The 27,724-nt window shown below is 35.4% G+C and overlaps 1 protein-coding gene across 1 annotated transcript in view; it reads left to right on the forward strand.

The window, feature by feature from the left end:
• The window catches only part of LOC150096535 (annulin-like), a 64,512-nt gene that overhangs the window by 28,425 nt on the left and 8,363 nt on the right, over positions 1–27,724 (forward strand). Inside the window, exons 5-13 of the mRNA XM_090407826.1 lie at positions 155–273; positions 665–769; positions 5,561–5,732; positions 6,220–6,358; positions 8,112–8,218; positions 9,031–9,196; positions 14,623–14,705; positions 14,937–15,082; positions 21,327–21,471. Of these exons, the coding sequence (XP_090263952.1) occupies positions 155–273; positions 665–769; positions 5,561–5,732; positions 6,220–6,358; positions 8,112–8,218; positions 9,031–9,196; positions 14,623–14,705; positions 14,937–15,082; positions 21,327–21,471 (1,182 nt within the window). The remainder of the gene's footprint in view (positions 1–154; positions 274–664; positions 770–5,560; positions 5,733–6,219; positions 6,359–8,111; positions 8,219–9,030; positions 9,197–14,622; positions 14,706–14,936; positions 15,083–21,326; positions 21,472–27,724) is intronic.

Genomic DNA, 27,724 nt, shown 5'->3' on the forward strand with positions numbered 1-27,724 from the left:
TTCGCTTTTAAAACATTGGATTTTTATCGAAATACATTCTACATTCCATTTTTATAATAAAATTTATGGTACTTGAAATCTGATATCATTAACTCAAACTTCACATTTCGAATCTCAAATGGAACTTTTTAATTCTATTATAAACTTTATTTAGATGATACCGTATTTGTCGGAGATCCTGAATATTTAGAGGAGTATGTACTAAATGATTTCGGTCTTTTATGGCGAGGCACAGTCAATCAACAGAAACCATCGCCATGGAAGTTCGGACAGGTAACGTAAAAAACTTTGTGAATTTTTCCGCATTTTAATTATTTCAAAATATTGATAATCTCTCATGTTCTACTAGCATTTCTGATAATTCAAACTAATTGCATATTTTTAATTACATAATTAACTACAGACTTAATCCACACTTGCATCACTCATGCCACAGGCTGACTTTTATTACAAAGCCTTTGTTCTGTGTTCGGAGGAAGCAATTCTAGTTTCTACTATTTACTAACAAGAAAGCAACAAGTTTTGAAAATTTCAAGCTGAAGGGGTTTGGATATTGGCCTTATACAAAACGCGTAATGTGACAAAAGCCTTATAAGAAACATGTATTAAATGTAGTATTTTTTAAAACTTTCTTTCAATTCCATCCCATTTACTTTTCTTTCAGTACGCTCAAGGTGTTTTGGAGTGCTGTATATATATTCTTACCCAGGGACTACTAACAGCACACCGAGGAAATGCTGTTCAAATATCTCGTCACATATCTGCAATGGTAAGTGAATTTATGTCGTAGTTTTAAGGAGAAATTGTGAAACAAAATTAGGAATTGAAATCTGCAATAGAAAATGAAAATAAAGATCACATTTTTGAACAAATGCATCGAATGCCAAATTATAATGTTTCCTCTGGTAGGCTACATCTTTAAATCTTTATTTACTTAGGTATCTGTGATGAATAGATACTGTTTTAGTACACGAACTTATTTCTCGCATATATGTGCCTCCCACATCAAAATAAGATCCTTCATTATGCTAAAATGAACCGAAGTCTACTTCGGAGTAAATAGTCCTTTGTAAATTGCGCTCATTTACTCTCAAACAAATGCGTTTTCTTTCAATGAGCCTCATTATTATTATTTGAAAACACAGTGGCATTCAAAAAAAAGTCTTACAGGATACCGAATACTTCGAAAAATGTTTAGCGTGTTCGTTTTTCTGTTCCACACAAAATATAATGTGTTCCTTTCACCCAAGAGTCCAAGTTCTCAAGAGCATTCGGAATGAATGTCCATCATTAAGGACAATGTAGTAGCAAGAATGAAATTAGCAACCAGAGCAACATAAATTTGGAACACATTATAGTGAGTGTTCCTTTCACTAACTTCACTGCTGTGTGTTTGAATAGCACAAAGGCTGTTCAAAATAGTTGTTAGTCACGAGAATAAAGCTAACGAGTATGCGTTTGTGATGAATGCGTCGAAGCTGTTTATGACTCTCCGGGAAGCATTTATCTACTCTCCACAGATAGGATGGGAGAGATTAGCCTGGGGAGAAGTCTTTGGCTATTTTTTGTTATTTACATTTTGTGAATGGTTCCTCTTTAATTTAATAACTGGAAAAATTGCTCCAAATGATCGATCGTTTGTCCATCAAACCGTAAAAACCACAAATATTGCAGAAAATTGAGGTTAGTTATTGTCATGATGGGCAAATCACAATCCTTCGTTATGTATCCATTAAAATTATTCGTTCAATGAGGATACAATTTTAATGGATGTTAATCGATTTTCACTTTCCATTAAAGTGAAAAGATTAACGGTTCATTGAATTTTTTTTCGAAAACATTGCGAGCACGATTAAAAAAGGATTGAGTTCTAATCCTGTATGACTTGAAAAAGCTTTATTAGTGATTTAAACCAAACCGAGTAAACCAGTCTTCACATGTAAATGAAAGCTGGGAGCCCACAAAAATTGTAGTGCTATGAGACTGTTAACTGGATCCACACAGGTTACCGAACTGGAATACAGGTTCTGGTGTGAACCTGTATTCCAGCAGTATGAAACATCTCTTTTTTATTTCCAACAAAATATTATTCTTACGTGACACCTTAAAAGAGTCTAAGCACTCCTCGCAGTAGGGCACTCACACAATTCGTCATCTAAGCTGCTTAGTGTGTAGCTCAGTGGATGTAGCGTTTGCACACTACCGCACGAAGGAAGACTTTGTTTCGAATCTAGTAGGCGACCAGAAGAAATTTTTCTAAGATTTTTTTTTCGACCTGTTCCCGAGTTAGTAGATATCTGGCACGGGCAAGCGAGTTTTTTCTCCCGTAAACTCAGGAAAATCGACCGTAGAACCCACATAAATCAGACATTAAATATATTGTGTCAGGGACCACGAGATGGCGGCACTTGTTAAGCCGTCTCTCTTCACAGCGTGCCGCTTAATTAGTGATAGCCTTGGGCCAGCTATCTCTGATTGGGTACCAGTGGAGATTGAACTGCCCACTCAGTCTCCAAAATTAGATATGGCTGAAATGGCCTCGCCTACTTCCTATACGGGAATAAAAAAGGCGTTAGCTGGTTTTTTTTGAAGCTGCTTAGTCTTCCATTTACACATACACACAAGGCACTATCATCTACAAACACGCCATCTATCGCACACCAACAATTTTTTTTTTGTCTGTAATTCTGTCTGTGTTCTCTGGCCAATTGCTTGTTCGCCAGAGATTACACGAATGCTGGCCAAATTACACTAGCAAATTACAAATTGGTGGAATTTGTCATTGTGCATTAATGTGATATGTGTCAATGCGACACATATCACTATTATCAACATGCTGCACATTACACAACGCGAGATTCGCTCATTTAAATTCCCAAATAAGGATATTTAGAGCTTACTGTGACGAATCAATCTTTCCGGAACATTAATAAATGAATGTGAATCTATGCTACTTTATACCAAAACGGAGAAAATATAGCATGATAGATCTCTGTGAATGGACCAGTGTGATCATGTAGACGCTTCATATGATAACATCCAGATAAAATTTATTTATTGATTGATTTTTATGGAGATTTATTTATACTTTCGCAGATTTCACATCACTTGAGCTCTTTCTTAAAATTAAAGGGAACAAATTCAGTCGGGTGGATCTCTGGAATGAGATGAATTTTGTCCCATTAAGAATTAACAAGATATTATTTATTCTGATTTTTTCTAATTTCACAGGTACTTCGATCATCTTTTGAAACACGTGGAAAAGAATATTAAATTGCTATAAATATAGTAGCAACGAAACGGCTATACACAAAATTTACCTTTAAACAATTACAATTCTAAGTGAAGAGTGCACGTGTTATGTGTACCTGCCTTAACTATAAACCTCATTGTTAATCTGTTTAACATGACGTGACTTATTTCACGTTTCCAAAATTTTTGATATAATATATTCTTTAAATTACGAACCTCAACTTATTAAAAACCGTTGAGATAGGGGAGCTCCACTTCAGTTACTGTCGATATGGAGGCCCAATTACCTCATCGAGTTTTTTTTTTTTTTTTGACTAATCTTCAGCTACAGTTTATGAATTGTAGGTTCGCTACTGTAATTCGTTCCATTTTATAGTTAGATTTAGATGAAGTACACATATTTTTAGTTTATTACAAATGCCATTACTGCTAAACCATGTATTTTATTTTCAACATATCATGGTTGGTGTGATTTTCTAAATCCTCAAAGTTCACCTCAATATATATATTAATGCTGTATCAGCATTAAACGATATCATTTTGCTAAAAGGTTGTACTCATCACAAATCATTAATATATATTAAAAAAACGGGACTCACTTTTAGCACTGAATCTTGTGGAACTTTTATTATCTTTGGAGGACAAATCAAGCTGCCATAATGCAGGGGGTGGCGAACCATTTTTTTAAAGGCGCGTGCCAAATTTGGCTAAAACTTTTAAAAATCTACCCTCGTACACACACCTCTCAGAATTTGACACAGTATATCATTATTTTTCTAATACACGTTTTAATTAACAAAAGCGTAAGAAAAAGGGGTGAAATAAAAGTAACTGTTTCAAAGATACTTTAATAACAGTATGAAAATAAAATTTTTCATAAAAATGTAAATTCATGGCTTACATGATCAACAGAGATTGGAGTGATATCACAATATACATATTGTATGTATCCATGTAACTACGAAATCTTACCCTTCGAAAGTCGATATTCAAGACATATGATCACAAAATTTCGTCAGTAAGTTTCACCTCCAGCTTCGAACAAATCACGCTTGAATACAGCCGTTTAGTGAATAGTGTGAAACATTATTCACGCATACCCGTTCTCGCTATCAGGCATGTAGTGCCTGGTGGCGAGAACGGGTATGTGTGGATTCCTGGAGTGATAATGTTTCGAAGCTTGAAATATATTGGGGAAGAAGACGCTCTGAATTCCGAGTATATGCAAAACAAATTGCACGCGAACCATGGGTTCGCCACTTCTACCATAGTAGATACATCGTTATCTGATTTTTAAATTGGATTCAAATCAATTATTAGTGACGTATTCATCTAGAGATTTCCAGGATATACACAACCGAAGGCTAAATTTAGATATTCCACTATAAATAGAAGAACGTAAGAAATAGAGATACCAGGAAAAAATAGAATAAATACAAAAAGGGAGAAATTAGTATTCACAGTACCGTCCCCTATTATATAATATGAACTTGGAGTATCTTTCCGATTGTATTTCGAATAAATTGCTTTTTTATTTTATTTTTTAATTTATTTTTTTAATGTTGGGCCCACACACGAGAGGTTTACTTGATCAGCCTATAGTACCGCGATGGGGTGATGTGCCAATTTCCTATTAAATCAAAAGCATGGAAATATAAAAATATAGAGGAAAAACGACGAAACCCAGAAGGAAAATCGTTCATAACAATCTTCGAATTACGTTAGAAAACTTAGTCACTAAGAATTCTCAGGCGACAACCACAGTTTGTCTAAGAGCCTTCTGGCGTGACATGATTATTATAAAAATAGTTTAGAAGACAGATAAAATAACTAATGAGGTCTTAAAAAGGGTAGAAGAAGAAAGAAGTCTGTTAAAGAGGATAAAAAGAAGAAAGGGAAACTGAATCTGACATATTCTGAGAGGAAATGGAATCATCAGAGTTGCCATCGAAAGAAAAATAGACGGAAAAAGACCCAGAGGGAGAGTAAGGAAAACAATGCTAGATGGCATGCTGAATGGAAACAGGTACACAACCTTGAAAGAGAAGGCTCAGAACAGAAGAGAGTGGAAGGAAAGTTTTTGCTACTAAGAGAAGAACCTGCTCATTTGCAGAATACTTACGAAGAAGAAGTTTAGAAAGGAAAACGAGCACGTTCTGTTGCATTATCTATATAATAATCAACAAATTGTATTATTAAATACCAGCGAATATAGAAAAATCATTGTCAGATCTTACTTTTATGCATTTGTTTAATTTTTATGTATATATGTATTACATAAAATTCGTTTTCAAAAAAAAATCTGCAGCTGAACTCAGTGGACGATTATGGAGTGATCGTAGGCAGCTGGGATAATTCGGATTATGGAACTCCTCCAGATGCCTGGACAGGAAGTGCCGCCATTTTGCAGCAGTACATCGCCACAAAACGTCCTGTGGCCTATGGACAATGTTGGGTGTATGCAGGAGTCGCAACCACAGGTACTTGAACGTTCTAATAATTTTGATATTTGGTCTTCTTTCTTATCAATCGACTGGTATATATACTAAGTTCTATAGGTTCTTTTTGTTTTGCTTCCGGCAGACAACTACGCAGCTAATCATGAGGTTACGCGAAGATTTATTATCAGATTTACTGCTTTTTTAATTTACAATCTTGTTAATTATTTAATTTAAAATTATCAATAGTGATCATTTCGATTAATATTTAAAGAAATGTATCACAAAATTTCTATAAAGAAACGTGTTTGTAAAATTTTATTTCAATAATATCAGTATGTCAATACAATCAGAATTAAACTTTCAAGTGAAACATATATTAATTGTTCAAGTTCGCATAAAATCTAAGTTCTAATATAAAATCTAATATATATGAAAAAAAGTTTTATTAATGAATAGTGCTTAACTGAAATAATCAAATTATAATCTTGGGGATCACAATAATTTCTTTCTGTATTTTCTATTATAGTATGTCGAGCTCTGGGTATTGCAACCAGGCCTGTGACTAACTATATGTCAGCACACGATACGCAGGGTAGTTTGACCCTGGATTGGTTCTATGACAGTGACGGAAACCCTGTTGATGAATTAAACGATGATTCGATATGGTAAGTATCTGATCATTTTTACAAGAACGTTTATTTAAGAGTTGTTACATGTCCTTTGATTTAACTTTTCAAGACTCAACATTCATGGTATTACATATTTGAGGCATCCCAAGTCCCTCTCAGGTCTTTTCCCATGTGGTTCTGCTTCCCTAAAATGAAGTCGCTTCTGAGGGGAAATGATTTATTACATTCTGGGTGTCCTTCATGTCCCTTACTATATCCTTAATAAAATATTAGATTATGGCAGACATTGGGGGAAAGAGGACATACACAGGTTACAGAGAAACTTGCCATTACCACTTCGTTAATATTTATTTTGTTTTCAAATTTAACTACTCTTAGTGGCTTATATTTATGTAATCAGTCCAAAGTGAGATTTATATTATCCCCTTAACCCAAACGCAATTAACAAAATTGCGTTTGGGTTAAGGGGATAATAAATCCCGTATTATTTTACAGCCGGGTACGAAACTCGGGGATCGAAATCCATCGAAATCTAAGAGTTTCATGCCGAAGAGCTATCGGCGAGTCCAAGTCATCAATGTTGTACTACCCAAGTCATCACTTGGGTAGTACAACACTATGGCAACTGGTGTCAAAGGTGGAGCAAGATCCGTCACTGTCCTTAATCTTACGCTTGGACTCGCCGATAGATCTTCGACATGAAACTCTTAGATTTCGAAGAATTTCGATCTCCGAGTTTCGTACCCGGATGTAAAATAATACGGGATTTATTATCCCCTTAACTTAATTTATATCGCCGAAAAAATAGCCTCTTGGCTCTTTATCGTACTTAAAATTGCGTTTGGTTTGAAAGACTTGGGGCGATTCCTGTGATGGTAAGACAGGAACCTATATAAGAATTTTTCAACTGAAAGTGGGAAAGAACAGTCTCATGCAGCAACTGATAAAAGCAACCAATGGAATGACACCAGTAAAGCAAATATAAATCTGATTTCCAACATCGAACGATAAAATCTATTGGTCATCGAACAGACTGGAAAAAAAAGGATGGGAATAAAAAATAAAATAAATCTATTTATGAAATACTGTACATCAGTGCACAGTATTATTCAAATATTTTAGAAAAAAAATATTTTCCCATATATATTCTTTTGTATATGAGAAAATGTAAAATTTTTATTATTTGTAATTAATCTGTATATATATATTATAAATTTAGTTTAATCCTTTATCCAAGTGTGTGCAAACAAAGTTTGCGCCTGAAAGTATCTTCAGGACTGGGGTAAAGTAGTACAACACCAGGCAACTCCTTGCAAAGGTGGAGCAAGCTCCCAACATTCCTATCTCAGTATCTCCCATAATGTAAAACACATCTCCTTGCGGATATGTATAATGTTATGCATTAAGGGAAGGGCCACTACCCAAACTAGTTTCGACTTCTATCAAGGTCTCTTCGGTGGGAGCCAGGCCCAAGTGGAGATACCAGGCAGAAGCATTAGCATTAGCAACTCCTACGTATAGGAGTTGCCAAACGGTGTGCCACCTTTTTATTAAATTACTCTGGATTTAGAGAAAGATGTTGAAAGTTTATTTTTCACTTGGTCAGACTATAATAAATTTAGTTTAATCCTTTATCCAAGTGTGTGCAAACAAAGTTTGCGCCTGAAAATATCTTCAGGACTGGGATAAAGTGGTACAATCTATTGATATATACTGTATATATATATTAATGAATTTCTAAAGAGGAGTCGCTTGCACAGAAATTAACAAATGTCGAATTCTTTGACAGGAATTTTCATGTGTGGAATGAAATATGGATAGCCAGACCTGATTTAGGCTCGGAAAAGTATGATGGTTGGCAAGTAATTGATTCTACTCCACAAGAGGAATCGGAAGGTAAGATGAATCTCTAAATTTAGTTTGAGTTCGTGTAGGTTTGAAACGTTCATATCAATTTGAGTATAGGTGTATGCTGCATGTACAGTCCTCATACGGATGCGTCCTACTTTGTCATTATATGCCATTTGGGTTGTTTACAAAATGATAAAACGTGATAAAATGACGTTTTATGATTTTAATGATAAAAGTCGGTAATAAAGCTAACTCTAAAAGGCAAATTCAGAATGGTGAAATTTTGAAATGGGTGTATACCAGGATTTTTCGAACAAGTGTTGGATCCAATTTTCTTTAGTCGATATAAATTCATTAAATTAACCTCTTCTACAATTATCAACTAATATGCTAATTACCAGCAGCAAAAAATTCAAGAAAATGACTATTAAATCATATTTGTGTGTTGGTCCATCTGTCTGTAGAGATTGGACGTACGTAAGGTTTCCAGAGCCTCTGTACTCCCATACGTTACTAGAAGTGCCTTGTTTAAAATTACTAAAAAAAAAAAATAAATAAATAAAAAAACGATTACTGAAATGCAATTTAGATTAATTTCTTTTAGATCAACATAGCCTAGTTGTCTATCAAATCAATAATTTAATTTATTAATCATCATCACATTTTTAAAAAATGTATTACAGAAACCCAATGGACCTTTAAGACATGCTTGACTGCTTGTGCTGTCACTCTAGGCATGCTTCAGTCAGGTGCGAATTCGAGTTATATACAGTATGTAGTCAGTTATTCCAGTTTAGTTTAACATACGTTAGAGTTAAAATGACGTCTATCATTTTAAAATAAGGTTTTGTTTTCAGGACTACATCAGTGCGGTCCTGCTAGTGTCACAGCAGTTGGAGCTGGTGAAATTAATAAACCTTATGATACTGCATTTGTATTCGCAGAGGTCAATGCCTTTAAAGCATACTGGCGATACGAAGGTGGTAACCAACCACTGAAACTGTTAAGCAGCAGCAAAGACGGGTAAGTACATGTAGTAATTTCTATGGAGTGGGTTGTATGGTCGAATCATATACTTAAATTAAAGGTTATATAACAAATAATGGCCAAGTAAAACCCTGCGGCAGCTAAAAATCAACAAAATCGCGTGACTAGTGTAGGTATCACGTGATTAACGTAATCGCAAGAGAAAAGTAGCTTTTCTAAAGTTGTACCAAAGAAATATGATTTTATATTGCTAAATGATTAGGTGCTGAAATAAATTGCAAATAAAAAAGAAATATGATTTTATATTGCTAAATGATTAGGTGCTGAAATAAATTTTTAATAATTACAAAATCTATATATATTAATAAAAATATGTTATCAAATTTTGGTATTTACACTACTTAGGAGGTCTGTGGAAGTGAAATATGCAGCCATACCGCTAATTTCCCAAAGAAAGCTGTTCTTAGTTTGAATCGGGTCGCAGAGCTTTTTCATAACATTTTCTTCGACCGGTTTTCGAGTTAGTCGATTTCTGGCATGGACAAGAGGTTTGTTTTTTTTTTTTTTTCATCCATTCTGGGTTTTCGTCCCGTAAATTCAAGAAAATCGACCGTAATACCCACACTATATCAGTCCATAAACATATCGTGTTAGAGACCACGAGATAGCGGCACCGTCTGCTGTCTCTTCACAGGATGGGATTTATAATTCTTGAGTAAGTTATTTCCGATTGGCTACCGGTGGCGACTGAATTGGCTCTCAGTCTCGAAAAATTTAGACAGGGCTAAAACGGCCTCACCTACTCCCTATAGGAAAATAAAAGTCGTTAGCGGTTTTCTTTTTTTAACTGCTTTCGGTTCCTGCGCTTGGAAAACGAGAATCTGTGGGCACACGAATTGTTACAAGTTTAATCTGAAAGTGAAATCAAAGTACTAATTAGCAATACCAATGTTTCTATTACTGAATACGTACAACCCGAACTAAAAAACAACGAAACGAATTTTGTTGAAATGAATCAAAGGCATCGTAATCGATATGATACATAATATTATTGCTTACATGTGCAATAATAATTTTTAATGATATATGTGTTTTAATGATAATATTTTTTATTGATTGCTAAAATATTTATACATACAATAAATATCTTGAGTGACATTGCAACTTATAATTTTACAGAATTCATTACTAAGTGCTGCATTTTCTACATTGGATTTCAATTAAAATTTTTAATAATACTTTTTTGTCTCTATATTATGTATTTACAACACATGTTCTTCTAATATTAACAATAAAGATTAGACAGAATTTTTGAATATAGAATATACTGAATAATTAAAAAAAAATTTTTTTAACTGTTTACAACATATATTATTATAATATTCATAATGATGATTATTACAGATGTTTCTTTGCAATTTTACACTCTATATATACAATATCAATGGATACAATCACTCTATATTGCATACTTTTGTTACAGTTGTTACATACATTTGATTATATACGATACATTAGTTACATTTGTTTACATATGATACTTACTTTACATACATTTGTTTACATATGATACTTACTTTACATACATTTGTTTATATATGATACTTACTTTACATACATTTGTTTAGATATGATACTTTACATACATTTGTTTACAAATAATACATACATTAAATACTTTGGTTTACATGTGATACGTACATTACATGCACTTGGTTACATGTGATACGTACATTACATGCACTTGGTTACATGTGATACATCTTGAATGAGAACTAAATTTCTCTGCTTTCATCCTCGAAGCTTATATGTAGGCTTATCTGAAGATGACACCAGTTGGTTGTTATTTATTTATTTATTTTTTGCTGTGTTGGTAAGCTGCGAAATCTATGATTGAGACATTCGAGCGCGCGCGCGCGCACACACACACACACACACGCACACACACACAAATATTTAAGAATATTTGTGTGTGTGTGCGTGTCATGAGTCAGGGACTCATCGAGGGAGGCCACATACTACACACACCAGCTATCATACTTATTCTTGAATTCATTCGCACTGATTGCACACACAACATCCAATGGCAATCCATTCCAATCCCGCACCACCCTATGAGAGAAAAATATAGCCCTCACCCCCCTTCTTAGCGTCATTCATTCTCAGATTCCAAAGATGCCCTCTTGTCCTTTCCTCACACTCCATAGAATGAAAAATTCCATCAACCGAAATCCTGTATGACTCTTTCAGGAGTTTGTAAGTCTCGATCATATCACCCCCTCCTTCTCCTGTTCGCTAGTGTCTGCAGTCTACAAGTTCCCAATCTGTCTTCATAATCAGTATTTCACAATCCTGATATTTTTAACACTCTCTTCTGCACTCTCTGTCCACTGTATCACAATTACAACGGAATATAAATAAACGAGTAGATGTCTTTAGGCACAGCTTTCTGATATTTCCAGTCAAAATAACTTCGTCGTGAAATGTAAAGTTATTCTACAAAAACATCATGATTAGCAACTTAATTAGCTAAATTTGGATTTTAAGTAATTATCGATGAATTTTTAACAAACTGAGCAATGTTACTTTTCTAGGTGCATGTGTTTTGAGATGATAATTTTCATACTATGGCGGTATGTTCTAGAGTTCTTTTTATCACTTCTCATTGTTGTCTTCATCAAATCTGTATATTAAATCCAGATGGGAGGCGAGTACCATCCCTGATCTATGGATGATGGAAAGGAACATGTTTAAATTCCTGTAATGCAGATCTATTATCTGAATGGTGCAGCATTCACCTTCTTCAGCACAGGCACTTAGAATAATGTTTTCGATCAAGCACCAATCCTCGGCGAGTATGTTGATAATTACGCGTAGTACATGTCTACGAAAATTTCCATGAATCCGGACACACTTAATCTAGTAACTAGCCATCGCAACGAGGGAATCCTAAGCCCTCCATGGTTTAAGTGGCATGAAAAAATGCTAATGGCACATCATGAGGAAGACGTGACACAGAAGGGCTACATCCATCTGAGGATAGTGGTGAGAAAGAAACTTTACCTAGACTAACCAATAGTGAAGTCTAGGAAGAAGGAAGTCATTAAGAATGAACATCCGTTGTTGAGATTTAAGGCAACTAGATGGGTTGCCTATTTTGCGGCGATGTAAAACATAATTTTCCGGGAGGAACCCTACCACCTCTTTTTGAAATCAGTTGCGTCACCTTCGGATAGAAAGAAAAGATCCTAAAGGAGGAGATGGTTGTTAGAGAAAAGACTTTCTCAATTTCTTGTCTCTATCAGAGGGGATAGGAGAAAGCACACTCGACATTGTCACTGATATTCATACGTGGAACATGTAAGACAGCACTGACTGCTCGTTGGGGAGTTCTTACAAACTTTCTCTAGTAGATATTATAAGTATAAGATCATCGGCGAATGTTATGCCATTAAAAGTGGTTTTGTTAATGAGTAGCAATCTGGCTCGTTTGAAGAAAACAGGAGACCATTTTCCTTGCTCGTTTATGTTTCGGAGATGCGATTTACTCGCATCTCCAAAACATAAACGAGCAAGGAAAATTTCTGGACAACCGGAATCAGACAGGAGGATAGCGCTCGAAGTATAGTTTCAAGGAGGTGTCAAAACTTCCTTGAACACAAACCGAAGCTGGCATCGAGATTCATAAAGAAGAGATGACAAAAAGTTGTTCTAAGCACAGCCATCGATAGGGATGAAGGCCTATGATACATTAGTATTAGTACCATGAGTAAACTATGGCTTAGATAATTCGAAAATACTGCACTAGGGACCAAAGATATAACATTTTTTTAAGCCACTTCAGGCCTCCACACAAATCGTCCATTCCCTAAAGACTTACAAACATCCAATGCCCACGATGGCATTGGAACCACAGCCTGTAGGTTAGAGAATTGGAACTATCCACCCAGTCAGGAAGACCGGCAATTTTATTTTATTTTTGATATTTTTGAACATGCCAAAATTTCACCCGCGAATTAGTATTTTGCTAATATTATTATGGAATGCTTCGACAGTCGTAGCTCTGGCGGTTTACACGATGCTCTCTGGTTGGAAAGACTTCTGTTTCAATGTTTATCAGGACATTCTATCTCAAGGTAAGTTAGTTCACTGACCTCATACAGAGGTGGAGAGGCTTTTCATCAGGCAAACCAGCCAAAAGAAAACATACGCAGTGACAGAGGGATAACATACTATGCAGATAGAATTAACAGTCCTAGCAGAGCATTACTTAGGTTTCAAAGAAGCTAGATTACTTGACGGTGACAAGCCATTGAGTCTCATACGCAAGGAAAAAGCGTAACAATAAATTTAAAAAATATATATATATATATAATTCTTTTATTTCTTAATTAAATGCTTTAGTTTTAGGCCAGGCATGATAAACTGAATTTGAAGAGTAAATAAGAAAAATGCAGATCACATCATAGGCTTTGTCTTATTTCACAATATATTATATTATATTCGATAACATCAAAATTTATTAGTAGTTATCAACTAATCGAGTTGCCAGTCTTTGGCGTTCGCTTTGACTGGAACCTTACCCTTTTTCTCTGTTTAGCGTAAGAATGAATAAGCATTTAACTGTGTGACCTATGACTTTATTTACAAACATGCACTTATAGTATAGTTCAGCACACTGTAGAAAGTTTTTTACCTTAGTTCTATTATGCATTAAAGATACCAAGAAATTATATATTTGATTTTAGTCCTTTACCCAAGGAAGCAAAACAATGTTTTGTGCGTGAAATGTATTCAGGTCTGACCCGGGTCTGGCTCCCGCTGATGAGACCTCAATGAAGGTCGAAATCTGTCTGGGTAGTCGCCCTTCCAATTATGCATAGCATTTTACACGTCTGAAAGGGTGTGTGTGTGTGTGTGTGTGTGTGCTTTGCATTATGGGATACATACTAAGGCAAGTGATGTGAAGTCATTAGCCTCTATATACAAGTAGCTCAGACGTGAATATATTTCATACGCAAAACATTGTTTTGCTTCCTTGGATAAAGGATTAAAACCAAATGTATATGTATTTGGTTTTAATGTATAGTTAAACACATTGTTTCCGATTTCAAAACATACATTTATTTCAAATACGGAATTTATGTTCTTTAGGCATGTCGGCAACATACCAACAAAGATAGACTAGTGTGCTATAGGTTCAGGGGCAACCTGATGATGATGATGACGTAAAACAAATATCAGGTTGCCCCAAGACCAGCTTCTACTCATTACAAACATTTTCTCTGCAGCTTGTGCATAGACAGCCAGTACAGGATTTCTATCTACCCAAACTGTAATTGGTTTATTCGTTAAACTTGTATCCTTTATAGCTATAAATTGCCTGATATGTTATTAAATATATGATTGAAATAATTCAATCTGTATAAAAATGAATAATACATAATTTGATCGCATTGTAGAATCGGTATCAACATAAGCACCAAGAAGAGATCAACACTTCTTAGAGAAGATATCACAGAGAGCTACAAACACGAATTAGACAGTGAGTATAATAACGTCGGTCATATCTTAAGAAAGATTTTGCTCCATCTTTTTTGTGGTTAAGTAAATGAATGTGTTAATATTAATATCGGTTTATAGCGTTCATTTAAACTGATTATCATGTTATTATTACTGGGCACATTCTTCAATTTCAGCTTAATTTTTTCAGAGCTAAATTAAAAAAAAAAACACCTGAGGGCTATAAATTACTCGATTTATTTTTATCTCATAGGAGAAGGATATAGGGAAGAATCCATTCAAAGAGCCCTAAGCAAAGCTGGTCATGAATATAGCAATTACTTTCTTCAGCAAGAGAAAGGAGACATTTCTTTTCATATGGAGTCTGATGGCCACCTTCTACTCGGTTATCCATTCAAGGTAATATGTTTTACTTTTTTAAAAGGTGAATTTTGATCTTGCTCTTGCAAAAGGTAATCTTTATTACTTTTATTGTTTGAAATTGCCAGTTTGGAACAGTTCTTCAACTTAGACAACCTAAAGATTCCGCAAAAGGAAATTTTGTTGTATGTCATTCTTCAGACATTCTGTAATCTTAGGAAGTAATGGATTTTAAAATACTAGCAATCTAACATTTTGGGATTGAATGACGTGGATGTGACAGGATTGAAAAATATGAAATTGCAATTACAGGTATACTATAAAGTGTAATTTCTGTAGTATAATACAAATTGGAAATTACAGTTAGTATTATACAAACTGTATGATACAAAGTGTAATTTCCATTTAGAAAATGCTGAGCATTTTCTAAACGGAAGATGTTTTGATTTTGTACTCTTCATCCAATTAATAAAATCATCCCGATGCTTTTAAAATGTATAATTGTTATCAATGTTTAAATGTACTGAACATCATAACCTCTTGCGTCCAGTCAGTTAAATGACTTTGTCAGCGTACTGAATTTATCTAAATACCAATGACCTATTTCAAGATTGCAATTTTGAATTATATGGCAGTTACTGTATACAAGGTAATAACACGATTTCCGTATTGGATTCCCCCCCCCCTCTTTCACCTGCGAAGGTTTTAACAGCTTTCGTATTAAATTATATAGAAATTGTTTAACTTAGCTGAATTACCGCATAAAGACGGATTACTTTAGAGTAAGTTTAGATTGCAAACGCGATACGAAGGTAGTATTTTATTCATATTAGGTTAGAGTCCTGTAATTTTTTTCTTGGCATAGGTGGGAAACCTAAGGGGGAAAATAGAAGCAATTAATTCCAAGGCAGGCCGGCCTGATTGGCCGAGTGATTAGCGTATCCGCTCTCCAGTCAAGAAGTTGCGGGTTCGATTTCCGACATGGATGTTTGTGATTGTCCTACTAGCCCTGTGTGGAAAGGGAATCTGCGACCCTACTACTTCTAACAGAACACTTCACTCCCAAACCCTATGAGGTACAAGAGTGAAGATACGGCGTTCATTGATTCTTTTGGCGGAAAAACTGACTGCACGTGATAAGTCACATGAGAAGTTATGAGGACGATATTATTATTTTTATTACATGACACCTTCAGGGAGTCCAAAGACTCATCGAGAGAGGGCAACTACTCTACAAATTTATCTCCACCACTCAATCCACCAACTACAACGAACCGCAACTACACCAACGCCATCTACTTACCGGCTTACCAGCCGGTAAGACAAAAAACGTGACATAAAAACGTTTCAAATTTCGGGTTATCTTTTTATATATATAGAGTATATATATATACACGGTGGCCCTAAAGTAACTTTCCCTCTTTGGAGGCATCTGTAGCTAAAATCAATAAACGGAGTGAGACCAAATTTTATATTGAGACTTTTGAAGGCATGGGGAGATGATTTCCGCGAAAAAAAAGATTTAGTGCCAAAAGTCGCCGATAGGGGAAATTTCCTGGAGGAGCCAAAAGCAGTCAAATGTTTGCAGTAAACGCAGGTAAAATGGATTATGCAAATAGGTGACAGTAGCGCCACCAATTCCGCTTAAAATGGGATTGGGAACGTTCAGGCAGTTATTCGAATAACTGACGAATTGTACTCAATATGCATCCTACCTTGCTTCAGCGTGCTTTACTTGTTAAGTTTACAGTGCAATGTCGTACTGGCCCTTCGGGAATTTAGAAGGCGTCATAACCTGCATACAGGTCCTATGTCAGCTGTAGCACTGAGAGCTATGATTAAGAAGTTTGAAGAAACTGGATCACTAGGAGTTAGACCTGGCAGAGGGCGGAAATCAATGCAAGAAGAGGAAGTAACAGACGTTGTTACTGCGGTGTTCGACGACGCAGGGACCAGTACTTGTCCAAGCGCTCATGCCATAGCTCGCAAACTTAATATGGCTTAGGTACAGTCTGAAAAATCTTACGGAAAATGCTTCACTTCTATCCCTATCGGTTCAGTCGTGTGCAAGCACTAACTACCGCAGATTATGATAAGCGCATGACCTTCGCGCTAACGTTTCTTGCCCGAATGGAGGTCGACAATGACTGGCCTTGGAGAATATTGTGGGGTGATGTGGCTCATTTTTATCTGAATATGTCAGTCAACACTCCCAACTGCAGAATTTGGGCATCTGAACATCCCCAAGCGATCCAGCAAGTACTACTGCATTCTCTAAAAGTACCGCGTGTGGCTTCACAGCCGATTTCATAATAGGACCATACTTTTTTGAGCGTGTTACTCCTAGAGGTCCTGTAACCTGCTCCATTACTGGAGAGATTTATCGACGAATGCCGGAAAATTTTGTCATTCCTGCATTGCAGCAAAGACAATGTTTGGACTCCATAATTTTTATGCAGGATGGAGCAGGCCCACACATTGAACGTTCAGTACAGCGACTTTTACGACGGCATTTCAGTAATGAGAGGGTTATCAGTCAGTTCTTTCCGACGGCATGGCCGCCTCGATCCCTGGGCATCACTCCATGTGACTTTTGGCTCTGGGGGTATTTCAAATCCATTGTGTATGTTGGTGGCGTTTCCAACTTGCATGTCTTGAAAGAGAACATAAAACGGGCTGTTATGAACATCCAATCCGACTCCTTACCTCAGCTGTAGAGCATGTCGCTCACCGGATTCAATTTGTTGTACACAAGAAAGGTCAGCACAATGAAAATCGTGTATGTGGTCCAGGGGACCCTGATTCTGATGAATAAAACATTATTTCCTGTGAGTTCAATCACTACATTAATTTCTGTGTCTCTCGCAAGTTGTTGTTTTAGTTCAATTATTATTATTATTGTTATCATTGTAACGCGCCACATATCCAGCTGGAATGAGTGACGCGGCTGTCGCTTACACCGTCGAAATGTTATTATTCCATTTTATCTGCCTTTAATGTAATTATCCGCTTGTTTTCGGCTTCGCCAGCGCAAAATTTTTCCCCTATCGACGACTTTTGTTACTAAATCTTTTTTTCGCGGAAATCATCTCCCCATGCCTTCAATAGTCTCAGTATAAAATTTGGTCTCATGCCGTTCTTTGGTTTTAGCTACAGATGCCTCCAAAGAAGGGAAGTTATTTTATGGCCACCCTGTATATATATATATATATTATCTTAGCTACGTCGATAACTCATGTTATCAACGTAGCTAAGATAATTCACTGGCACTTATGTAAAAAGTTTGGGTTTAAAGTATCTAAAGACTATTGGAAGCATAAAGTTCACCAGAAAGTGGTTGGGAATGAAAAAGCTAAAATACTCTGGGATTTCAAAATCCAGACTGACAAAAGCTTGGAATGTAATACACCAGATATAACAGTTGTTGAAAAAAGTGAAAACAAGGGTGTTAAGTTTATCGAAATATCAGTACCAGGAGAAAGTCGGATTGACGACAAAGAAAATGAAAAAATTACAAAGTATCGCGATTTGCAAGTCGAAGTTGAACGAATCTGGCAAAAGAAAACGAAAGTTGTTCCCATAATAATAGGTGCTTTAGGCACCATCCCTAAAACATTAAAAAACATCTAGAAGCACTCGAGTTAGATGGATTAAAAACTGGGCAGCTGCAAAAGGCTGCTTTGTTCGGCACAGCTTTCATTTTCAGAAAGTATTTCCACAACTCATAGGCCCTTGGGTAGGGCTCGAATTAGTGGAATATAACCAGCCTTTTACTTAAGACTGAGGAAGCAAATCAAGCTTTGATGAATATTATATATATGTAGAAAGTTTTTTTACCTTGGATATAATATATGTTAAAGATACCAAGCTCTTTTAAACCTGGTTTTTACTCCATTTCCCAAGTAAGCAAACAGACAAATAAGTCAAGTTTGCGCCTGCACGTAATGCAAGTCTAAGTGATCCGTAAAGTAGTACAAGTCAAGGTAAATCGTGGTAAAGTTGGAATAAGCTCTGATCACTATTCTTAATATTTACCCTTAATGCAAAGCCCATCTCCTTGAGGAGATGTACGATGCTATGCATTAAAGGCAAGGGGCCACTACCCAGACCGGTTTCGACCTTTATTGAGGTCTCATCAGTGGAAGCCAGGCAAGAAATACTAAGGTTAAGTAATACAGAGCTTATAAGTATTTCACCAAATCAAGTTACCAAAAGGTGCTTTGACCTTATTAAATAAAAATCTCAGGATGAGAGATAGATGTAGAATGTTTTTTGCCTTGGGTACAATATATGTTAAAGATACCAAGCTATTTTAAACCTGGTTTTTACTCCATTTCCCAAGTAAGCAAACAGACAAATAAGTTAAGTTAAAAACTTTCTACATCTATCTCTCATCCTGAGATTTTTATTTAATAAGGTCAAAGCACCTTTTGGTAACTTGTTTTGGTAAAATACTTATAAGCTCTGTATTACTTAACCTTAGTATTTCTAGCTGGCTCCCACTGATGAGACCTCAATAGAGGTCGAAACCAGTCTGAGTAGTGGCCCCTTGCCCTTAATGCATAGCATCGTACATCTCCTCAAAGAGATGGGCTTTGCATTAAGGATAAATATTAAGAATAGTGATCAGAGCTTATTCCAACTTGACCACGATTTGCCTTGACTTGTACTACTTTACGGATCACTTAGACTTGCATTACGTGCAAAAAACCAGGTTTAAAAAATGCTTGGTATCTTTAACATACATACATATATATATATATATATATATAATTATTAACTGACGTAGACATCGAGAAATATAAGAGATTGAATAAAGTTTCACTACTAGTTTCATCGGAAATGTCGACTTCGTCATGTGAATACAATACCATGGAGAAAACAACATCTTAAAAAGTAGTCGCCGATACGTTTATAGTTACTATATTCGGCATGAAACTTTGATTCCGATCTTTGAGTTTCTTATTCGGTTTTAAAACAGTGTGGGATTTAATATCCCCTTAATTCAAATATCATCTTAAAAATATATTGTACTTTAACAAACAGAGAGTTTAGAACAAGTAGTAGTTGTGTTTGAAATTGAGTCCGAGCGTTAGTTCTGGCTTGAAGAACTGTGTGTGTGTGAATGATATCATGAGTACTCCAAAACTGGATTACAGCGCTATGTGAATCGGGCAGGTTGCAACTGAGATTGCAGTTTAGATGGGTAGGGTTGAGAGCTATTTCTTTTGATTCCAAGATACGTCTTTGTAATTCATCGGAGCATTTATGGATGTTTGAAGTAAAGTTCCAGTCTATTTGATGTTGTCGTCCTTCAACATTGGTATTGGCCGAGAATAAAAGGATGGATAGTGCACTAGCACGAACTCTGTTATAAGAAATGTCACGTTGGTGTTTCTTCTAGGCGGAAAGAGAGAGACTTTTCTGTCTGGCTATAACATGGTTTGACACAACTGCAAAAGATTTTGTATGCTCCTGGGAACTGAAGAAGGTTGTGTTTTACTTTAGGTTGACTGAGACAAGATCGGAGTTTTGGAAAGGTGGAGAAATATGTTTTAACATTAAATTTCTTCAAGATTTTCGCCAGTTTAGGAGAAAGAGAACTTATATACGGTAAGGAGATGTAGGGTGTTGGGTTTGAGTTATCTTCATTACTATGTTGATCACATACACTAAGACGATTATAGATACCTTTAGGAGAGTAACCGTTATTTAACAAAGTCCTTTTGAGGTAACTAAGTTCTTGTTGAAGTTCCTCTTCTTCTGACAACAATACACACACGCACCATAAGAATACTTCGAGAGGACCCATCAACCGTGAATTGGCATGCATTTTTTTTACTGAATATATTTGCAGAAATAGAAAAAAGGAAAATACTGAACACTGATGAATGCTCAAAATGTGGGGTTAAGCTTCTTATCTTATCAAAGTCTCTCCAAACAAACTAAGACAATTTATTCACAGTTTATATCATAACGTGTTGAAGTTCGGAGTCGGTTTGGGAAAAATACTTATTTTATTCTTTAGAGTAGGGGATTCAGAATTAACTATTATCCTAGCCATGGTACTGAATATGTTATAAATTGCTACTTTCATGGTGGAAACGAGATAAAACATACATACTACAAAGATAATGAATCTTTATAGTGTTTCACATGCGTGTGTGTGTGTGTGTGTGTGTCTTCCAGTGAGATTTTCTTTTTATATTCCGTATATAATATTTGAATATCAAAATAAAATAAAAAAATAACAATTTGTATATTTGTATTAACTTTATATCAGATAAAGCTCAAGATGACCAATGCTAATCAAGATTCTGATCACAAAGTGAGGATAATGATGAGAACTTTCTCCACAACTTATAATGGTAAAAGCAGAAAACTAATCAAGGAAGAAGAATCAAAGATTACTGTACCTGCTGGTGGAGGTAAACTTATTTTCATCCCCATGAATAGTGTTTATCTGCAATGTAATTGATTCAACACGTTCAAGGAAGATATTTTTAATACTGTTTGTCCGTAAATTACATGCCTTTATAATTATTCCATATCAAATGTCCCAGGCTCAATTATTTCGGCATGCACTGATATTTGTACGTCGGTATAAGAGATTCTAGCTAGTCAGTGTAGTTTATTTACGCACTGGAAACCAATTAGTAATATAATAGTTGGTCAAAGTCGACTACTTTAGGGGAAATGAAATTCCTCTAAAAATTTCCACTGGCAGTAAACAGCATTGAAAGCCTTCTGTGTTTCCTTTTTCCTGTGATTCGATGATATTTTAAATGATGTAAAGTAGTATTTTTTCTTTCATATCACACTGAAAACAATATAATTGTTTTCTTTGTGATATGAATATGTAGCATGATGAATGAATGAATAACAAACGCTATTCATTCATATCATGTTGTCAGTCTCATAGGAAATGAGGCTGATTTTTCTTTTACCTTTCAGAAACTTGGGATTTTGCATTCTACAAAACAGGAAACAGGCCAAAAGAGAACACACAACAGACACAATACACTGGTCTCATAACCATATGTGTTTTATTAATAAATTCCAAACATGACAACCAATCTTTGGTTTCCAGGGTTTCCATAAATCCGGAATAACGTGAATGTTATCGCCTCCGTAGAGCAATTAAAATAACAACGGTATATTGCACCCTTCGACTGGAAAAGGCCTAAGTTCCATTCTCTTGGTTACGAGAGGAATCTTTATTTGGGCTTTTTCATTTTAAGGTGAGTTGGCCGATCTCATACGGCGGTAGCAGAGATTTTTCTCTACAAAACTCGTATTTTCGGGTTTTGTGTACAGTAGGAGAATTAAGTAGAAGAGGAGATGGATACATGTGTGTACCGAAGTGGAGTGCCCTACCGCGATGTCCTTGGAGGTGTCACGTAATAAATAAGTTATTGCATTCGGCACAGACGATATTACTGGTACAATTTTGCCTTCGTTAGTTTGCATTCAGCCCATACGATTATATTACTGTTACAATTTTGCTATCATTATTTTGCATTTAGCTCAAGGTTATGTTACGTGTACAATTTTGTCATCGTTTCCGTAAATCCGAAACAATATGATTGTTTATATTATTATTATTATTATTAATTTTCTTATTATTATTTTTATTTTCTTCTTCTTGCATTTTCTGATTTGTGTTATAAGGCGATTCCTTGTTATCTTATATTCAGTTTTTAAAGCTGCATTATTTGGATATCGCTTTAATTCTTTCCATAAAGCGTCCTTTCTGTGTATTTCTAGGATTAAGTTTTGTGTTATCCAAGGATTTTGTGTTGTTTTTGAACGAATTCTGACTTTCTTTGTAGCTTTCTTATATATTTCCTCCAGTGTGAGTTTAATGTTGTTGTATAAGATATCTGCTGAGTCTGATGCCAAGTGTTCCCAGTCTGTTTTTCTTATTTCGTGGTTGACTATTTCTTCGTCTATTATTGTTTTCTGTCGCTTTTCTTCTGTGGGACATTGCATGGATATTGTCTTGGTGTGCAGGTTTAGAGAGGTGAGGTAATGGTCTGCTACTTTGCACTTTATGACTGATGCAGTGTAACTGTTTGGTGGTGCTCGAACGTTTATATGATCTAGACAGGCGGCAGTCATAGTATTTCCGAATATTTTTTCTCTAGTACATGATGTTATTGTTGGTATTAGATTATACATGGATAGCGTGTCTAGGCATTTTACAGTGTTTTACTGGTTTTCGTTTGCGATATTTATGTTTATGTCGCCGATTATCATTAGGTATTCGGTTGAGCATATTTCTTGGCGTGAAAGCCAGTATAAAATTCGTGCAAGAATTTTATCATATTTAGGTTTGGTGGCCTGTAAATAGCATTTAGTATTATGGGATGCTGTCTATTGGTGGTATTAGTGATTTCTAGGCAAAGGGTTTCAGCATGCTCAAACTGATAGGCCGTTTCTTTTGCTATTAATTTTTGTTTGATAAATATTAATATTCCACCCCCTCTTTTTGTTTGGCGGCATGATCTATGTTGTTGGAAGCCTGTAATTTGGAAAGCAGTCGCTTCGTCATTAGAATCAATATATCAATAATATCAGTGTAATTCCTCATATAAGCCTGTAGCAATAACCAATGTTTTCGGATGCTTCTGATGTTAATATGCAAAATTGAGAGACCTCTCGCTTATACTGTGTGTTGTTTCCATGCATTAAGCGATTCGAAAGTACAATTACTGATGTATTCTGGTGCAATTACATCTATCTGTAGGGTCACATTCATTTTTGTTGTGTTGAGATCTTATTGAACTAAGTTGGAGTCTTTTGTTTCACTCTGGCATCCTATCATTATTATTATGAATAATAATTTAATAATATTATTATTATTAATTTAATATTAATAATAATTTAATATTAATAATAATTTAATATTAATAATAATTTAATAATAATTATTATTAATAATAATAATTTTCCCTTTTTTTGTAACAATGAAATTCGTACAGATTTTTTTCTTTCTTTTCTTTTTTTTCCCTGTATAATGTATTAATAATAATAATACAGCATTTATTCATTTAACAATGAGTTATATATATTTACAATATTGTTTTTTTTTAAGTATATTTAAGCGCTGTAACTACAGCACTTAAATGTGATATATGGATTTTGATTTTTTCCCTTTTTTTTTATTGATCATGCCGCCAACCAAAAAGAGGGGGTGGAATATTAATATTTATCGATCATAAATGAATAGCAAAAGAAACTGTCTATCAGTTGGAGCATACTGAAACCCTTTCCATCGAAATCACTAATACCACCAATAGACAGCATTCCATAATACTAAAATACTATTTACAGGCCACCAAACTTAAACATGATAAAATTCTTGCACGAATTTTATACTGGCTTTCACGCCAAGAAATATTCTCAACCGAATACCTAATGATAATCGGCGACATAAACATAAATATTGCAAACGAAAACCAGTAAAACACTGTAAAATGCCTAGGCACGCTATCCATGTATAACCTAATACCAACAATAACATCATGTACTAGAGAAGAAATATTCGGAAATACTATCACTGCTTCCTGCTTAGATTATATAAACATCCGAGCACCACCAAACAGTTACACTGCATCAGTCATAAAGTGCAAAGTAGCAATACTTACTTCACGGCTCTAAACCTGCACAATAAGACAATATCCGTGCAATGCCCCACAGATGAAAAGCAATACATAACAATAATAGACGAAGAAATAGTCAACCACGAAATAAGAAAAACCGACTGGGAACACCTGGCATCAGATTCAGCAGATATCTTATACAACAACATTAAACGCACAGTGGAGGAAATATATAAGAAAGCGCAAAGAAGGTCAGAATTCGTTCACGAACAACCCAAGATCCTTGGATAACATAAAACTTAATCCTAGAAATACACAGAAAGGACGCTATATGGAAAGAATTAAAGCGATATCCAAATAATACAGCTTTAAAAACTGAATATAAGATAACAAGGAATCGCCTTACAACACAAATAAATGCAAAAAGAAACTACTACAGAGACAAATTAACCTCTGCACAAAACAACATGAAACAAACCTGGCATCTGATCAACGAGATGCTAGATTGTGCTCCCAACACCACCGCCTCTGAAACCATAAAACACAGCTTCATGAAAGACGCAAAACCTATCCAACAACTAGCAAATGACTTTAACCAATACCTTGCAGATTCCATACAAGTACTGCACAGAAATATTCCCCCCAATCACAAAACGTGATCCTCCACCTGGACCACAATCAAAACAGACATTATGGTTCCCAATCATAAAAGAAGCAGAAGTTTTCTCTTTAATAGATCAAATCAAACCAAACAAAGGCCCAGGAATTAATGGTATAAGGCCTAAGGATATCAAGCAATATGCAACTAGCTTAGGCCCTAGCCTACTAAAATTACTAAATAAAATATTTAAAACAGGACAGATACCAATATGCTAAAGACCGCCATAATCACACCCATATACAAACATGGAAAAAGAAATTTAATCAGCAATTACAGACCCATAGCAACATAACCAATTATCAATCAAATTATGGAGCGGATCGTACTAAAGAAACACAGCATATACAGAGAACTTTCATATTATCCCCAAAACACAATACGGTTTTCAAAAAAATAAGGGAACAACATCTCTATTGGAAGACTTTACAGATGTAATTAATACCGCCTTAGACAAAAACAAAATTGCCATAATAGTCTTTATTGATCTAACTAAAGCATTTGATACACTCGCACATCAAACCTTTTTAGAAAAGCTGAGGCATGCTGGAATAGACGGGCCTCTGCATAGGTGGTTTAAAAACTACCTTCAAAATAGAAAGCATATCACACGTATCGGGTCGAAAAGCAGTGAGCTACCAGTAACCTGTGGAGTGCCACAGAGAGCTGCACTCTCCCTTACTCTATTCAACATTCACACACACAATATTAATCAGCTACCTCTCAAAGGTAAGATCTTCCAATACGCAGACGATACAGTAATAATATCCATCCATAATAATGCAAGCATAGCCCAAACAAATATGCAACATGACATAAATCTGCTCATAGACTGGCTCACCAAAAACTCCATACACCTAAACTCAGGTAAGACAAAATTAATGATATTCAGAAATCCACTGACTCGACCAGTTGATAACAAATATATAACCATCCAACATCCACTCTCCAACATAAAAACACACACAGAACAGTAAAACAAGAAAAATCAGAAATCAGCTAAAAATCACAAAAATCAGCTAATGCCTTTTTGTTCCTTATAGGGAATAGGCGAGGCTGTTTTTTTAGCCCTATTTAACTTAGAACAATAACTGGCAAACTCTACAGGTTAAGACATAGTTCCCACAAGCCTAAAAACACTAATATACAAAGCACTATGCCAAAACATACTAAGATACGCTATAACAATGTATGTTTTCTGCACACCCTACAAACTAAATAGATTAATGTCGTTACAGCACAAAATGATAAAACTGATCTTTTGGGAACAAAGAGACAATATCGACTTTATATACACTGCAATGTCAGAACACAAAATATTGACAGCAAAACACTTATGTCACTATGCAACTTTGCTAAAACATTATTTCGATGCCAACTACAGGACAGTCAGAAATAGATACCGTATAACAAGACCTCAGACAACTAATTAAATCACACATCAAGAAACACGCACCCTAAATACTATACAAACTTAATGAAACACAATACAATATATTCGTTCAGGCTTCCAGTTCAGCGATGCATCAAGACATTCTAAGTTATCGTGTGCGTGTGTGTGAGTGTGCGCGCGTGAATTTCTCAATCAACGGCTGCATTGGAAATCAAACCTATTAAACAGCCCTACTTCCCAACACAGTAAACAAACAAATAAATAATAACTAACTGGTGTCATCCTCAGATAAGCTTAACAAATATGTTGAAATAGGATGAAAGCTGAGAAATTACATCTCATCCAAGATCAATAAAAAAAATTATTATTATTATTATTAAGAGAGACCTCCAGGGAGTGAGGGACTCATCTAGGGAGGCCACACGCTACCTGCACCAGTTGTCATAATTGTTCTTGAATTCATTCACACTACTTCAACACAAAATATACAATAGCAATCCATTATAATCATGCACCACTCTATGAGAGAAAATTCTTGCTCTCATTCCCCTTCTTGGCAACATTCATTCTCAACTTCCAAGGATGCTCTCTCATCCACCATAAAATGAAAAATTCCATCTACTAAAATTCTGTACGATTCTCCTTTGCATTTTTCCCACTGTATTAGAATCACCATCGAAACTAGGAACCAGACATGCGGACAAAAGTCCAATTTACAAGTGAGATCTTATCAAAGTCTTGTAGAAGCAAAATGACTTCCTACCTGTACACGTGAAGATTCATTTCAGCATTGACTTTACTAACAGTGAACTGAACTAACATCCATTTTCGCCCAAAATTCCAGTCTATTCAAATTATTCTGCAATTGCTGCATATCAGCTGCACTCCTGATTACCCTTCCTCTCTTTGTATCATCAGCAAACAGCTGTATGCTGCCTGTCAAATCCTTCCTAATGTCATTAATGTACACATTGAATAACAATGAGTCAAGGTCTTATCCTTGTGGTACACCACTGGTTGCCTTA

The sequence above is a fragment of the Typopeltis vanoorti genome, chromosome 18 (genome assembly GCF_054136105.1).
Source record: "Typopeltis vanoorti isolate ZY-2024b chromosome 18, IOZ_Tvanoo_1.0, whole genome shotgun sequence".
Taxonomy (NCBI): Eukaryota; Metazoa; Arthropoda; class Arachnida; order Uropygi; family Thelyphonidae; genus Typopeltis; species Typopeltis vanoorti.